Here is a 16811-nt window from a genome sequence, read left to right as displayed (position 1 = left end):
AAAAATTGTACATAAGCAAATAAGGACATTCCAGTGAATAGAAGTAAAAAATTGAAATTAAAGGTTCTTTATTTGAAAGCACAAAGCAACTGCAAAAGATAGATGAACTAGTGGCACAAATAGAGGTAAGTGATTTAGATTTAATCGCCATCACAGAGACATGGTTACAAGGTGATCAAAGATGGGAAATAAGTATTCCAGGGTACACAATATTTCGGAAAGACAGACAGAATGGCAAAGGAGGAGGGGTAGCCCTGATTGTAAAAGGTGACATAAAGACATTAGTGAGAAAGAATCTGGCCTCAGATCATGAAGTAGAATCAGAATGGATGGAAATTAGGAATAACAAGAGTCGGAAAACACTGGTGGGAGTAGTTAATAGGCTCCCTAACAATAGTTATACAGTTGGACAGAGTATTAAAGAAGAAACTATTAGAGCTCGTAACAAAGGAAATATAATAATTGTGGGGGATTTTAATCTTCACGTAGGCTGGGACAATTAAATTGGCAAGAATGGTCTCGACGATGAGCTTGTAGAATGTTTTCATGACAGTTTCTTGGACCTATACGTTATGGAGCTGACTAGGAACAAAGCCATCTTAGATCTAGTGTTGTGTAACGAAGCAGGATTAATTAGTAATGTCATAGTAAAAGATCCAATGGGAAATAGTGATCATAATACAATTGAATTCCATATTAAGTTTGTAAGTGACATGTTCCTATCACAAGCAAAGCAATCCATGTCCAGATGCTGAGACTTGTGCAATATCCAGCCTTGGGCTGAAAAATGGCAAGTAACATTCACGTCATACAAGTGCCAGGCAATGATCTTCTCCGACAAGAGAGAATCTAACCTTCACTCCTCGATATTCAATGACATTACCATTGCTGAATCCCCCACTATAACATCCTAGGGGTTACCATTGACCAGGCATTGAACTCGACTACCCATATAAACACTGTGGCTATAAGAGCAGAGGCTAGGGATCCTGCGGTGAGTAACTCACCTCCTGACTCCCCAAAGCCTGTCCACATCTACAACGCACAAGTCAGGAGTGAGATGGAATATACTCCCCTTGACTGGATGACTGCAATTCCCACAACACTGAAGAAGCTTGACACCACCCAGGACAAAGCAGCCTACTTGATTGGCACCCCTTCCACAAACATTCACTCCCTCCGCCACTGACAAACAGTAGCAGTAGTGTGTACCACCTACAAGACAAACTGCAGAAACTCACCAAGGCTCCTTAGGCAGCACCTTCCAAAACCACGACTGCTACCATCTAGAAGGACAAGCGAATACATGGGAACACCACCACCTGGAAGTTCCTCTCCAAGACACTCACCGCCCTGAATTGGAAATATATCATCGTTCCTGCACTGTCGCTGGGTCAAGATCCTGAAACTTCCACCCCAACAGCACTCTGGGTGTACCTACACCACGTGGACTGCATTGGTTTAAGAAAGCAGCTCACCACCACCTTCTCAAGGGCAATTAAGGATGGGCAATAAATACTGGCCTAGCCAGTGATGCCCACATCCCACAAATGAATAAAAAAAAAACAAAAATCTTAAACTTAAACAAAGCCAATTACATAGGTATGAGGGGAGAACTGGCTAAGGCTAATTGGGTAAATAGACGAAAAGGTATGGAGGTAAATGAACAGTGGGAAACATTTAAGAAAACAATTCAAAATGTTCAACAAAAACACATTTCATTGGGAAGCAAAAATTCAGCAAGAAAGACCTATCCGTGACTCATTCAGGAAGTTAAGAATAAAATTAGATTAAAAAAGAGGTTTACAACGTTGAAAAAACACTAGCAAGTCTGAGGATTGAGGGTGTTTTAGAAACCAGTGAGGGTCACCAAGAATTTGATAAAAAGGGAAAAATAGAACATGAGGGTAAACTAGCCAGAAATATAAGAATAGATTGTAAGAGCTTTTATAAACTCTTATAAAGCTATGTAAAGAGGAAGAGTAGCTAAAGTAAACATTGGACCCTTAGAAGCAGAGATAGGAGAAATTATCACAGGGAATGAGGAAATGGCAGAGGCATTGAACAAATATTTTGTGGCTGTCTTCACAGTAGCAAACATAAGTTTCAGACCAGAAACGGATGGTGAGCTAGGGGCTAAAAAGTAAGGAAATTAATATCAGTAGAGAACAAGTATTAGAGAAACTTAAGGGACTAAAATCCGATAAATCCTGGGACCTGGTGGCCTATACATTAGAGTTCTAAAAGAGACAGCTGCAGAGAAGGGGATGTACTTGCTACGAATTTCCAAAATTCCTTAGATAATGGTTCCGTTAATTTGGAAGTTGGCAAATGCTACACCACTTTTCAAGAAAGAAGGGAGAGAGAAAACAGTGAACAACAGGCCATTTAGCCAAACATCAGTTGCTGGGAAAATGCTGAAACCTATTCCGTATTAAGTAAGTCTTAACAATGTACTTAGAAAAGCACAGTATGATTAAAACAAGTCAACATGGTTTCACTAAACGGAAATCCTGTTTGACAAATTTATTAAGAGTTTTTTGAGGATGTAACTAGTAGGGTAGGCAAAGGGGAACCAGTAGATTTAGTATATCTGGATTTCCAGAAGGCATTCGATAAGATGTCATACAAAAGGTTAATAGGCAAGATAAGGGCTCATAGAGTTAGGGTAATATTTTAGCATGGATAGGGGATTGGTTAACAGATAGAAAGCAGAGAGTGGGTATAAATGGGGCTTTTTTCAAGTTGACAGGCAGTGAATAGTGGAGTCCCACAAGGATCAATGCTGAGGCCTCAGCGATTTACAATCTATATTAATGACTTAGATGAAGAGACTGAGAGTAATGTATCAAAGTTTGCTGAGGATAACAAGCTATTTGGGAAGGTAAGCTGTAAGAGGGAGGACACAGAGAGACTACAAAGAGATACAGACAGGTTAAGTAAGTGGCCAATACGATAGCAGATGGAGTATAATGTAGGGAAGTGTGAAGTTATTCACTTTGATCATAAGAATAAAAAAGCAGAATATCTTTTAAAAGGCATGAAACTTGTAAGTGTTGATGTTCAAAGAGCTTGTATGTGCTTGTACATGGAACGCAAAAAGTTAAATTAAATTAGCAAATTGGGCTTATATTCTCTGAAATTTTGAAGAATGAGAGGTGATCTCATCAAAACCTACAAAATTCTGAAGGGGCCTGATCGGGTAGAAGCTGAGAGGTTGTTTCCGCCGGCTGGGGGGGTCTAAAACAGAGGGGCACAATCTCAGGATAAGGGGCCAATCATTTATGATTGAGATGAGGAGAAATTACTTCATTCAAAGGGTTGTGAATCTTTGGAATTCTCTACCAGAGGGTTGTGGATGCTCCATCGTTGAATACATTTAAAGCTGGGATAGACAGATTTTTGGTCTCTCAGGAAATTAAGGGATATGGGGAGTGGACGGGAAAATGGAGTTGAAGCCCAAGATCAGCCATAATCGTGTTGAATTGTGGAGCAGACTCGATGGGCCATATGGTCTACTCCTGCTCCTATTTCTTGTGTTCTTGTTTTGTATTGTCTCAATCTCTACTTTGGCAAATTGATGTCAAGAAACAAATCAAGCTGAACAACTGAGCTATTTATACCGTCAGTAACACTAACACACAGGCAATTTTTTAAATAATAAGGAAGCAACGAATAAAAGGGTTGAAAATTCTCTACTTTCTAATCTCGGTCACGCACTAAAGTGTTAGTGCAGGAACACTTCAAAATCCATTCTCAGGTGGAAAGCTCTCTTTACAAGTGCGGTTGAAGAAATATTCCTGTGGATTATAAAGTTCCCTAACCCCATTACTTACAGTCACCCACTGGTATGTACACATGCACACACACTTTGAAGAATTTTTGGACTTTAGCTGGATTAATTACCTGTTAACATAGAAACATAGAAAATAGGAGTAAGAATAGGCCATTTGGCCCTTCGAGCCCGCTCTGCAATTCATTACGATCATGGCTGTTCATCCAACTCAATAGCCTGTTCCCGCTTTCTCCCCATATCCTTTGATCCCTTTCGCCCCAAGAGCTATATCTAACTCCTTCTTGAAAACATACAATGTTTTAGCCTCAACTACTTTCTGTGGTAGCGAATTCCACAGGCTCACCACTCTCTGGGGGAAGAAACTTCTCATCTCAGTCCTAAATGGTCTACCCTGTATCCTCAGACTGTGACCCCTGGTTCTGGACTCCCCCACCATCAGGAGCATCCTTCATGCATCTACCCTGTCTAGTCCTGTTAGAATTTTATAGGTTTCTATGAGATCCCCCTCATTCTTTGGAACTCCAGCGAATATAATCCTAACTGACTCAATCTCTCCTCAACTGTCAGACCCGCCATCCCAGGAATCAGTCTGGTAAACCTTCGCTGCACTCCTTCAATAGCAAGAACATCCTTCCTCAGATAAGGGACCAAAACTGCACACAATATTCCAGGTGTGGTCTCACCAAGGCCCTGTACAATTGCAGCAAGACATCCCCTGCTCCTGTACTCGAATCCTCTCACTATGAAGGCCAACATACCATTTGCCTTCTTTACCGCCTGCTGCACCTGCATGCTTACCTTCAGCAACTGGTGTACAAGGACACCCAGGTCTCGTTGCACATTCCCCTCTCTCAATTTATAGCCATTTAGATAATAATCTGCCTTCCTGTTTTTGCTACCAAAGTGGATAACCTCACATTTATCCACATTATACTGCATCTGCCATGCATTTGCCCACTCACTCAGCTTGTCCAAATCACACTGAAGCATCTCTGCATCCTCCTCACAGCTCATCTCCCCACCCAGCTTTGTCATCTGCAAATTCAGAGATATTACATTTAGTTCCCTCATCTAAATCATTAATATATATTGTGAATAGCTGGGGTCCCAGCACCGATCCCTGCGGTGCCCCACTAGTCACTGCCTGCCATTCGGAAAAAGACCCGTTTATTCTTACTCTTTGTTTCCTGTCTGCCAACCAGTTTTCTATCCATCTCAATACACTACCCCCAATCCCATGCACTTTAATTTTACACGCCAATCTCTTATGTGGGACTTTGTCGAAAGTCTTCTGAAAGTCCAAATAAACCACATCCACTGGCTCCCCCTCATCAACTCTACTCAAAAAATTCCAGTAGATTTGTCAAGCATGATTTCCCTTTCGTAAATCCATGCTGACTCTGTCCGATTCTGCCACTGTTTTCCAAGTGCTCAGCTATTAAATCTTTTATAATGGACTCTAGAATTTTCCCCACTACTGACGTCAGTCTGACTGGTCTATAATTCCCTGTTTTCTCTGTACCTCCCTTTTTAAATAGCTACCCTCCAATCTGTAGGGGCTGTTCCAGAGTCTATAGAATCTCGGAAGATGACCACCAATGCATCCATTATTTCTAGGGCCATTTCCTTAAATGCTCTGAGATGTAGATTATCAGGCCCTGGGGATTTATCGGCCTCAATCCCATCAAGTTCCCCAACACCATTTCCCTACTAATACTGATTTCTTCAGTTCCTCTGACTAAACCCTGTGTTCCCCAACATTTCTGGTATGTTATTTGTGTCTTCCTTTGTGAAGATAGAACCAAAGTATGTATTTAGTTGGTCAGCCATTTCTTTGCTCCCCATTATAAATTCCCCTGTTTCTGACTGTAAGAGATCTATATTTGCCTTCACCAATCTTTTTCTCTTCACATACCCATAGAAACTTTTACAGTCAGTTTTTATGTTCCCCGCAAGCTTACTCTCGTACCCTGATTAAGAAGGCGAAAGTAATCCCTTGGTCCTCCTTTGCTAAATTCTAAAGTGCTCTCAATCCTTAGGTCTGTTGTTTTTTCTGGCCAATTTGTATGCCTCTTCCTTGGATCTAATACTATCTCTAATTTCCCTGGTAAGCCATGGTTTGGCCACCTTTCCTATTTTACTTTTGCGCCAGACAGGAATAAACAATTTTTGCAGTTCACCCATGCGCTCTTTGAATGTTTGCCATTGCCTATCCTCCGTCATCCCTTTTTTAAGTAACATTTCCCAATCCATCATAGCCAACTCCCGCCTCATACCATTATAGTTTCCTTTATTAAGATTCAGGACCCTAGTCTCAGAATCAACTACATCACTCTCCATCTTGATGAAGAATTCTATCATTTTATGGTCGCTCATCCCCAAGGGGCCTCACACAACTAGATTGCCAATTATTCCTTTCTTATTACACAATACCCAGTCTAGGATGGCCTGTTCTCTAATTAGTTCCTCAACGTATTGGTCCAGAAAACCACCCCGTATACACTCCAGGAATTCCTCCTCTATGGTATTGTTACTAATTTGATTTGCCCAATCTATATGCAGATTAAAGTCACCCATAATTACAGAGAAGGAATTAAAGAAGAAGAGTTATGGTAGAAGACTGTTAAAGAGGGCATACAGGGAAGGTTGACTAAACTCTCAACGAGTTACACAGACTGACTGGATGGCTACATCCAAGGAGGCCTTCAGAGACTGTGGTAACACAGGTAGTGTCCGGTAACATCAGTCTATGTAACCATGGGAAAGAGAATGGAAAATTACCAAGAGGTTCAAGAACAGTATGCGAGTCTGTATACGAGATCAAATGCTTAGTGCACAAGGCAGACCAGAAGAATGCAATGCAAGATGACAGTGGATTATTAAATTATCACCCAGGGTATAGAAAGAGGATTAACCTTTGCACATTCATGAAGCAGAACAATCAGCAATTTGGAGTTTCAAACTCCCAGCTTATGATTTAAAGGCTGTCTGCATCACTATCTGTAAACCTTGTTAATAAAAGCATTAATTCGAAAAGTTTAAAGCCCTACTTGATCGTACCTTTGATTTACTCTAGTTAAAAAAAAACATACAACATACACTGCAGCATGGACGCACAAACCCTGGCCAATTCTCACAGAAAACGCTAGGAAAACTCAGGTCTGGCAGCATCTGTGGAGAGAGAATTAGAGTTAACATTTTGAGTCTGCATACAGACTCAAAGTGCTAACTCTGTTTCTCTCTCCACAGATGCTGCCAGACCTGCTGAATTTTTCCAGCATTTTCTGTTTTTATTTCAGATTTTCAGCATCCACAGAATTTTGCTTTTACCTGGCCAATTCTCCCCTCCCCACTCAGGGTGAGATCAGCGAATTCAGCATAAGCATTGATAAAGCAGGAAAATTCTAGGTACACTCACTAAAGCACCAAGAAAGGACCTAAACATATTTCAGCTTTGCTAAGCTTATTTAACTTAGTATTTTAATGACATTGTACCAAGATATATGTGTGCATTTATGAGGAGAAAATAACTCAAGTGAGACAAATTCAGTCAACACAGGCAAAAAAGAAAAGTTTTTCAAATAGCAGAATCAAGGTAATGTCCCTTCAATCTGAACATGAGTCAGTATCAACTGAAAGTGCTGGAAAACTCAGCACACCTGGCAACATCCATGGAGAGAGAAACAGAGATAACATTGAGTCCAATATGACTATTCTTCGGAACTGAAGTGGAGTTATATTGGGCTTGAAAGATTAACTCTGTTTCTCTCTCTCCACAGATGCTGCCAGACCAGCTGAGCTTTTCCAGCACTGTTTTATTTCAGGTCTCCAACATCTACAGTATTTTGCTTTTATTTTATGAGTCAGTTTCAGACTGTCAAACAAACTGTCAATGGCAAACACCATTCTCAAGTCCTAGTTTTACCTGGAGAGCCTCTTTCATCCAGTAGACCTCGAAGCTGGCTGCACAGATTGGCCATGCTGTGTAGCTGTCTGTTTGGCTGCAGATCTTTCACCCAGGCAGGAGAGTGACATACTGGACAGTTCTTTCCAAAGGAATCAGCAACACAAACTCTGTAAAAACAGCAGACTTCAGTTCATACCAATTCTCTCACAATATTCAAACCACCTGCAATTTTCCACATCCAAGTTCATTACTTGCTCCTTCCCTCTCCCTATCACTCTGCTGGCAGCCTCTGGGTGAGGTGCAGCAGTGTGCCAAGAGACAAGTAGCCTTATAATCACCCTCTTACTCCAAGTGAGAGCAACCTGGCCTCTTCTCTGTGCCTCCCAAAATTGAAAACTAGCTGAAGAAAACTAAATAGCAAAGTAATGCAGATGCTGAAAATCTTAAAAAAAAGAAACACAGAAAATACTGGAAACACTCAGCAGGTCAGTCCGTAGAACAGATGAATTATCCTTCCCAGTGTGGACCATACTTAATATAGGAAGTGGACAGGTATAGCATCACGATTAGAAAAAAATACATGTGTATGTGTTTTACCTAAGTGAGGGGGAGACAGAGGTTGATAGAGAGGGAGAAAAAGAAATAAACCCTCAATGGAATTATCAAGGTTAAATGAAGTAAAGGGCATTTTAAAATTGTCCTTCTAGTACTGCTGAGGAACCTACTGAGGGCATAATAAACCATCTCAACTTTTTCATATGGAGTGTGTATGTGCACATCTGCCTACACAGGCAGAAATCTGTTCTAACTGCTAGAAGAACAATGCTCATTATAACAATGTTAAGACAGACTTGCATTTATATAGCACCTTATATCTCTCAGAAACATCTCAAAGGGTTTCACATACAATCATATTCAAATACGGTGACTGGGCAGAAAAGTGATGGCCACCTTCTGCATCGTGTGATCGCCGCAAGTAGCAATGAGATGAATAATCAGATCATTTCTTTTTGTTTAAGGCAAAGAGAAATGTTGGAGAGGGTATCAAAACAAGCTGCTTGTTACGGAACCACATGTTTTTAATTGAGCAATACACCATGATACAGCTAAAGTAGTTATGTTAAATTGGTCAGGTGCAGCACAGAATTTATGTTTCACTTTAAGAGCAGTCGGTCGAGTGAACAGTGGTTTGTTTTCACAATTCTGATTGTCACATTTGAGCTTTGACTTTATAAGCCAGATATCTCTTGGATTCAGTGTCATTGGACATAACTTCAGGGCCCTGCAAATTAAAGAGCACCTTTCCCTCCTCAATATCTGGGTAAATAATAGTGATATGTAAGGAGCATAACTCTAAACACTGGCTACGTGATTAATCTCTCTTCTATAATGGACTGAATTATCATTCCTACCAAGTACTAAGCCTTCGAAACAACTGTTTTCATTTATTCCAGGCAGATGAGCAGGAAGCAGTGAGATATACATTACTTTATTCTCTCTGATACATGAAATAATAAAGTCACCAGCAAGCAACATGATTCCAGTCTCGCGCACTGTGATTGACCCTTCATGCAATAATAATTACTGCTTTGTCAGTGTTGCCCATATCCCAAGAGCAAACAAATAAAATCAAGAATCAACTGGCTACTGCTGCATGGGGTCTTTAGGGTCATTATGGATGGATACATTAAGATGCACTGAATATCTTTCTTCAGCTACAATTATTGTGACTGTCAAAGAAGATTCCAGCCAATCAATGATATGTCCCCTTCGCAAAAGGTCTCAAGGCAGAGCTGTTAATCAGCCATGCTATCCCCAGGCTTAGCCTATTCCAGCTCCTGCCCTTAACATTGCTGAAATAAAAGCAATAAATGGCTACAGCTCAGATAGTTCCTTAAAATCAAAGCCATTTATCAAAATCAATGCATCATTTTTACAGTGCAAGTGACTGCACATCAAAAGTACTTAATTGGCTGTAAAGATCTTTGCAATGTTCTGAGGTCATGAAAGGCATTATAGAAGTGCATGTCCATCTTTTTTTCAAACATAGAAACTTTGACAAAGATGTCTGCTCTTTGACAATACTTTAGATAACCATCGTACAGGGCCTTTGAATCTCATACCTTGTGAAAACCACTGCAGTCAAACTGTCCCAGCTGAGCTTCTGGCCTTCTGTTGAGAAATCCCGAGACACAGCTGGGCAGTTAGCAGTTACATCTCCTAACATACCCATTATACAAAGGGTTTGAACAGTAAAGGGGAATGCTCCTTATGTTGTTTGAAATTGCACTGTTTTGACCAAGAACTTGCATAAAATTAAAGAGCAAAACATTGGAAATCTGAAAAATAAAGCAGAAAAACGCTTCAGGGGTAATCAACATTCACAAAGAGAAACAGCATGGTTTTGGGATAAATGAATGCAAGGTAGCTTAGTCAGTTGTCCCCATTTTCCTTTATCAGTTCTGGTGATGGGTTTCAAGGTGTCAGCTGTGGCTCAGTTCATAGCACCCTCGCCTTTGAATCAGAGGGTTGTGGGTTCATGTCCCACTCCTGGAAACCAAGAACTGGGATTGTAGTCGAAAGAGTTGCAATCTGTGACTGTTGATAACTCGAAAGAGTTTCAAGCCGATAGAATATCTGCCCTTTTAAGAAGGTAATCAACCTGTTGCATATTTTCAGCTCTACGTTTACTCTGTGGACATTAACAGGTAGACTTTCAAATTGAGGTTGCTGAACTCAAAGACAGTCCCCAAAATCTTCAGATCGATGTCAGTCAGTCAAAAACTTTCCAGGGGTGGTTGCTGGGAGCTGAGGGGGGATTCCTTGACTTAACAGCACATTTCCTCCATTATTTTTCACTGGATAAGGTGATATAAGCCTTTGGAAGTTAGAAATTACCTTTCATTCACCTCCTTCTACCCTTGGTTTAGGAGGTTAGCACCCAAGGTTTATGGCTCTCATCTGCTCTCTCAAAATATCTGTCCTTGAGAGTTTTGTATGTATGTGCGAATAATAACAAGGGGTCACAAGTGAATCAATATTGATAGAGACATCCCACACAGAAAAGTTTAAAAGACTGCTGGCTTGGTACAAACTCATACTTTGTCACTGCACTATTATTTTACTCCTTGCATAGCCCCTAAGCAGCATGCTAGCTACAAGATGCACCAGGCACTGAGATAACACAGGTGATTAGGCAAAGGGATGAGGCAGACTGTTTTTAAACTACAGTATTCTATTCATGTGAAATATAAGTATTTCATCTTCATGTATTTACAGAAAACAAATCTATTTCACTAACTGACATGTCCCCTACAATGGCAGCAGAGATTATATACACTTAACATATTCAGAGGATCTCAATGCTTTTTTTTTTAAGCATTACCTCTGCCCCATAATCAACCACACCAAGCCACCTAACCCCTCAAGAACTCCTGCAGCAATGTTCTAGGGCTGAGATGACTAGCCTCCAATAACCATCTTGCTTTGTACTAGGTACCACTCCAGCCACTGGAGAACTTTCCCCCTAATTTCCACAGACTTCAATTTTACCAGTATTCCTTCGTGCCACATTCAGAGTAGTGCTGTCTTAATGTTGAAAGCAATCAGTCTCACCTCCGGAATTCTGCTCTTTTATCCATGTTTGGACCAAGGCTGTGATAAGGTCTGGAGATGAGTGGTCCTAAAATACAACCCTAACTGAGCATCGGTGACCGCGTTATTGCTGAATAAGTGCTGCTTGTTGACACCTTCCACAACAGTAGGCTGCTGGGTCGGTAATTGGTTGGACTGGATTTGTCCGGAATCTTGAGGACAGGGGATACATACCTGTGCAATTTTTCAGATGGTCAGGCACATAGCCATGTACTGGAACAGATTGGGCCGAGGCCCAGCTAGTTCTGGGGTATGATTCTTCAACACAACAGCCAGATGTTATCAGTGCCGATAGCCTTTGTATTCTCTGCACTCAGTTGTTTTTTTGATGTCATGTGGAATGAAGTGAATTGTCTGAAGACTGGCATCTACAATCCTGGGGGCTTCTGGAATTTAGAAGGATCATCTGTGCAGCATTTCTGGCTGAAGGTGGTTGCAAATACTTCAGCCTTTTCTTTTGCACTCATGTGCTGGGCTCTGCCGTCGCCAAGGATGGGGATGTTCATTGTGTCTCTTCCTTCCACTGGTTACTAAATTGTCCACAACCATTTGTGACCGGAAGTGCCAGGGTTACCGAGATTTGTCCTGATCCGTTGGTTGGAGGATCACTTAGCTTCATCGCTAATAGCAGCTCCTACACAGTGTTACAGTAACATGAACAAGACAACAGCATTCTTAGCAGCAATTTTATTTGCCAACAGTCAGATTATGACAACCCATCCTACACTATGCTCTTACCGGCAAAATACATGCTCACAGCCTCCAAGACAGACAGGCTCCTGAAGCAGTTTGCAACTGAAAGACAGAATGATCAAGACACATACTGTAAAATAAATATATTTGCTGCTCTCCATGTGCGAGACTCAAACAGCTAGCTAAAGCAGAAAACACACCACAGGAAATACATAAAAATCTTATAATGAATTATGCTTTTGTTTTTTGGTATCTATTTGGGGAAAAAAACATTAAAGCATGCAGGGAAGCTACAGTACACACAGCAAGCTCCTGAACATACAAAGTGAATGACCAGATCATCTCAGTTGTTGTTCTGGCACTGGTAATTTGACATAAGGAACTGTACAGGAATAGGTCATACAACCCCCTCAAGTCTGCCCCACCATTCAGCAAGATCATGGCTCAACTCTTACATTAACTTCACTTTAACATTCTGTCCCCATATCTCTTGATTCCCTTAGTGCCCAAATATCCATCAATGTCTGCCTTGAATATACACAGTTACTAAGCATCATTAGCTGTCTGGAACAGAAAATTCTAAAGCCTCTAACTAATGACTTTGACCTCAACTCAGTCCTCGTCAACTCCTTATCCTGAGACTGTGACCCAATTCCAGACTCTTCAGCCAGTCAACACAGTCTCTCACATCTACATGTCAATAAACTCTTCAATTAGACAACTCTCATTCTTCTAATATCAACAGTATGTAGGCCCACTCTATTCCATCTTTGCTCACAGGACAGCCCTCTCATACCAGGAATCAATTGAGTGAACCTTCACTCCACCCCACCCAAGGCAAGTACATCCTTCATTAAGTAAGGAGACCAAAACTGCATGCACCACTCCTGGTATGGCATCACCAAAGCGCTATTAAATTGCAGCAAGATTTCCTTGTGGTTATACTACAGCCCCTTTACAGTAAAGGCTGACATACTATTTGTCTTCCTAATTTCTTGTTGTACCTGCATGTTAACTTGGTGACTCATGCAAGGATGCCCAAACCTCTCTGAATACCAGTATTTACTGGACTCCAACCTGTTAAAGGTATTCTGTTTTTCCATTTTTCTACCAAAATGGGTAATTTCACACATTGTACTCCATCGGCCACCTTCTTGCCCACTCACTTAACCTGTCTATATTCCTTCGCAGCCTCTTTGTGTACTCATCACAGTTTACTTTGCTAATTAGCTACACATTGTCAGGAAACTTGGATATATTAGAGTCCTTGCAGCATCTCACCAGTGACATCGTACCACCCTGAACACGACCCATTTATTTCAACTCTTCAGTCTGTTAAACAACTCCTCAATCCCATGAGCCCTAACTTTGTGTAACAAACCTACTGTGTGTCACCATATCAAATGCCATCTGATAATCCAAGTATATTACACCAAACTGGTTTCTCCATATCTAGTCTGCAAGTTACACCTTCAAAAAAACCTAAGATGTGTCAAGCACAATTTCCTTTTTAGAAAACCATGTTGACTCTAATTACATGATGATTTTTTTAAGTGCCCCGTTTTCACATACTTAATAAGAGATTCCAGCATTGTCCCTCCTACTGATGTCAGACTACTTTCCCTGTGGTCCCCTATTTTTTCTCTCCCTCCTTTCTTAAACATGGGGTGATATTTGCTATCTTCCAATCCATAAGGAGTGTCTTATTACTGTTGGTTAAGGGAGGAATGTTGGTCAGGACATCATAAGAACGCCCTGCTGTCTTTGAAAGAGTGTCGGGATCTTCCCATCCACCTGAGCGGGCAGACGGAGTCTCGTTTTTAATGTCTCATCCTGGAGACAGCATGGCACTACCTCAGGGCTACCATGCGTGATGCAGACAGCTAACCACCACGTCATGGCTCAGCACTTCTGCACTGGGGCAGGGGCCTCCCACCAAGGGTCAACACAAAAAGCCAGGCTCCAACATCACTGAACCACACCCACTTGTCCAAACCACCTGCTAGACTGCTTGCTGTTGCTCTAAGTTGGCTAGCAGCGTGGGCCAGGTCTACGCTAATAAAGAGTGGACCCAGCAGCCAAGGTCAAACCATAGCACAGACCCAGTCCCCATCCAGCCCCATTCTACTCCCCCACACTCCAACCCACCACACCCCCTTCCACATCACAACCCACAACCAGCCCCATTCCACACCCTCAAACCCCCTCACACCCTGACCCCCTTCCCCATCACAACCCCCACCCAGCCCCATTCCACACCCTTACACCCTGACCCCCTACACCCCCTTCCCCATCACAACCTCCACCCAGCCCCATTCCAAACCCTTACACCCTGACCCCCTACACCCCCTTCCCCATCACAACCTCCACCCAGCCCCATTCCACACCCTTACACCCTGACCCCCTACACCCCCTTCCCCATCACAACCTCCACCCAGCCCCATTCCACACCCTCAAACCCGCTCACACCATGACCCCCTACACCGCCCCCCCCCCACTCCACATTCTCAAGCCCCTCACTCCCTCCCTCCCTCTCCCCAAGCCCCCTCTGGATCCTATTACCTCCCCCTCCCCCTAAACCTCGCCGGTATAAGCTCGGCAGTTACCAGCCCGAGCACTCTAGCATCGCCTCCAGCGCGGCCAGGGCCTCAGCGGTGCGAACCCAGGCCTGAGTCAGCCCGAGGACTGGCTCCGGGTGCAGCCCCGACATCCCCACTCTCCTCATCAGCCGCCGCCAAATCGCGCCAAAACATCAAAGACGGAGCGGGAGGAGCACCGCCATGATTGACAGCACGGGGGAGGAGCACCGCCATGATTGACAGCACGGGGGGAGGAGCACCGCCATGGCAGACAGCCAGGGGGAGGGGCACCGCCATAATTGACAGTTTGTGACGGGCGCTCACCATGGTGTTGATGGGGTGGGGGCGGGGTCTTGCCATTCTTGACAGCTTAATGGGCGGAGTCTCGCCATGATTGACAGACTGCGACGGTGCCTCGCCGTGATTGACAACCCGGGCGCCGGGCCTCTCCATCGTTGACAATTCGTGGAAAGGGCCTCTCGGCTGCTGGTAGCCCAGGGGCCGGAGAATACAGGTGATTGACAGGCAGCGGCGATGCGTCATTATCGGTGTTCGAGCCAATGGGTTGGGCCTGGTGACTGGGGCGTGACTTGAATGTGACGGCCGGGCGGGCGATGCGCGCGCAAATGGTGTGCCCCCTTCCCCGAACCAGTGTGATGGCTCCACACTGCCCCATAGAGGGAGGAAGGAGGAGTTACACAGGGTAGCTGTCAGGTTAATGACTGGGTTCACACAGGGGACGTTGCGCGTGGCTGTGTCGGGGGTTGAGGGTGTGGTACAGTTCTCTCAGAGAGATGAGTGATCCTAAGAAACCCTGCCTGATCTTTTGAGTCCCTCCATTAAAATAACTTTTATCTACATTTCTTAGCCTATAGCTATGGATAGTGATGGTAAGAGGCTCTAACATTTTTTCCATCACACGGTTGATCAGGAGTCTCTCACTGCCTTGGTGGGATTTATAGGTTGATAATCAACCTCTTTGGCCATTTTATGAGCACACCTCAGATAAAAGCAAAAAACTGCGGCTGCTGGAAATCCAAAACAAAAACAAAAATACCTGGAAAAACTCAGCAGGTCTGGCAGCATCTGTGGAGAGGAACACAGTTGACGTTTCGAGTCTGTATGACTCTTCAACAGAACTAAGTAAAAATAGAAAAGAGGTGAAATATAAACTGGTTTAAGGGGGGGACAGGTAGAGCTGGATAGAGGGCCAGTGATAGGTGGAGGTAACCAAAAGATTTCATAGACAAAAGGGCAAAGAGGTGTTGAAGGTGGTGATATTATCTAAAGGAATGTGATAATAGGTGACATTAAGGGTAGAAAGCAGGACGAGATAGCCCTAGTGGGGGTGGGGTGGGGGGAAGGGATCGAAATAGGCTAAAAGGCAGAGATAAAACAATGGTTGGAAATACATTTAAAGATAATGGAAATAGGTGGGAAAAGAAAAATCTATATAAATTATTGGAAAAAAGGGAGATCAGAAAGGGTTTGGGGATTGAGGAGAGAGTTCATGATCTAAAATTGTTGAACTCAATATTCAGTCCGGAAGGCTGTAAAGTGCCTAGTTGGAAGATGAGGTGCTGTTCCTCCAGTTTGCGCTGAGCTTCACTGGAACAATGCAGCAGGCCAAGGACGGACATGTGGGCATGAGAGCAGGGTGGAGTGTTGAAATGGCAAGCGACAGGGAGGTCTGGGTCATGCTTGCGGACAGACCGAAGGTGTTCCGCAAAGCAGTCACCCAGTCTGCGTTTGGTCTCTCCAGTGTAGAGGAAAACGCATTGAAAGCAGCGAATGCAATAGACTAAACTGAGGGAAGTGCAAGTGAAATGCTGCTTCACTTGAAAGGAGTGTTTGGGCCCTTGGACAGTGAGGAGAGAGGAAGTAAGGGGTCAGGTGTTGCACCTTCTGTGGTTGCATGGGAAGATGCCGTGGGAGGGGGTTGAGGTGTAGGGGGTGATGGAGGAGTGGACCAGGGCGTCCCGGAGGGAACGATCCCTGCGGAATGCCGCCCGGGGGGGTGAAGAGAAGAGGTGTTTGGTGGTGGCATCATGCTGGAGTTGGCGGAAATGGTGGAGGATGATCCTTTAAATGTGGAGGCTAGTGGGGTGATAAGTGAGGACAAGGGGGACCCTATCATGGTTCTGGGAGGGAGAGGAAGGTGTGAGGGCGGATGCGCGGGAGA

At 43.4% G+C, this 16811-nt stretch overlaps 1 protein-coding gene across 1 annotated transcript in view; it reads right to left on the bottom strand.

Annotated features, from left to right (window-relative positions):
* Window positions 1–14849, bottom strand: part of LOC144686411 (BRCA1-associated RING domain protein 1-like) — a 179791-nt gene extending 164942 nt beyond the window's left edge. Inside the window, exons 1-3 of the mRNA XM_078551567.1 lie at window positions 14657–14849; window positions 12096–12152; window positions 7722–7870 (exon numbers count right to left, since the gene is read on the bottom strand). Of these exons, the coding sequence (XP_078407693.1) occupies window positions 7722–7870; window positions 12096–12152; window positions 14657–14775 (325 nt within the window). The 5' untranslated portion in view covers window positions 14776–14849. The remainder of the gene's footprint in view (window positions 1–7721; window positions 7871–12095; window positions 12153–14656) is intronic.
* Window positions 14850–16811: the final 1962 nt, after the last annotated feature.

This window comes from Cetorhinus maximus, chromosome 11, assembly GCF_964194155.1.
Source record: "Cetorhinus maximus chromosome 11, sCetMax3.hap1.1, whole genome shotgun sequence".
Classification (NCBI taxonomy): Eukaryota; Metazoa; Chordata; class Chondrichthyes; order Lamniformes; family Cetorhinidae; genus Cetorhinus; species Cetorhinus maximus.
Note: the sequence above shows the minus strand (reverse complement) of the source record. Positions and strands in the feature narration are given on the sequence as shown.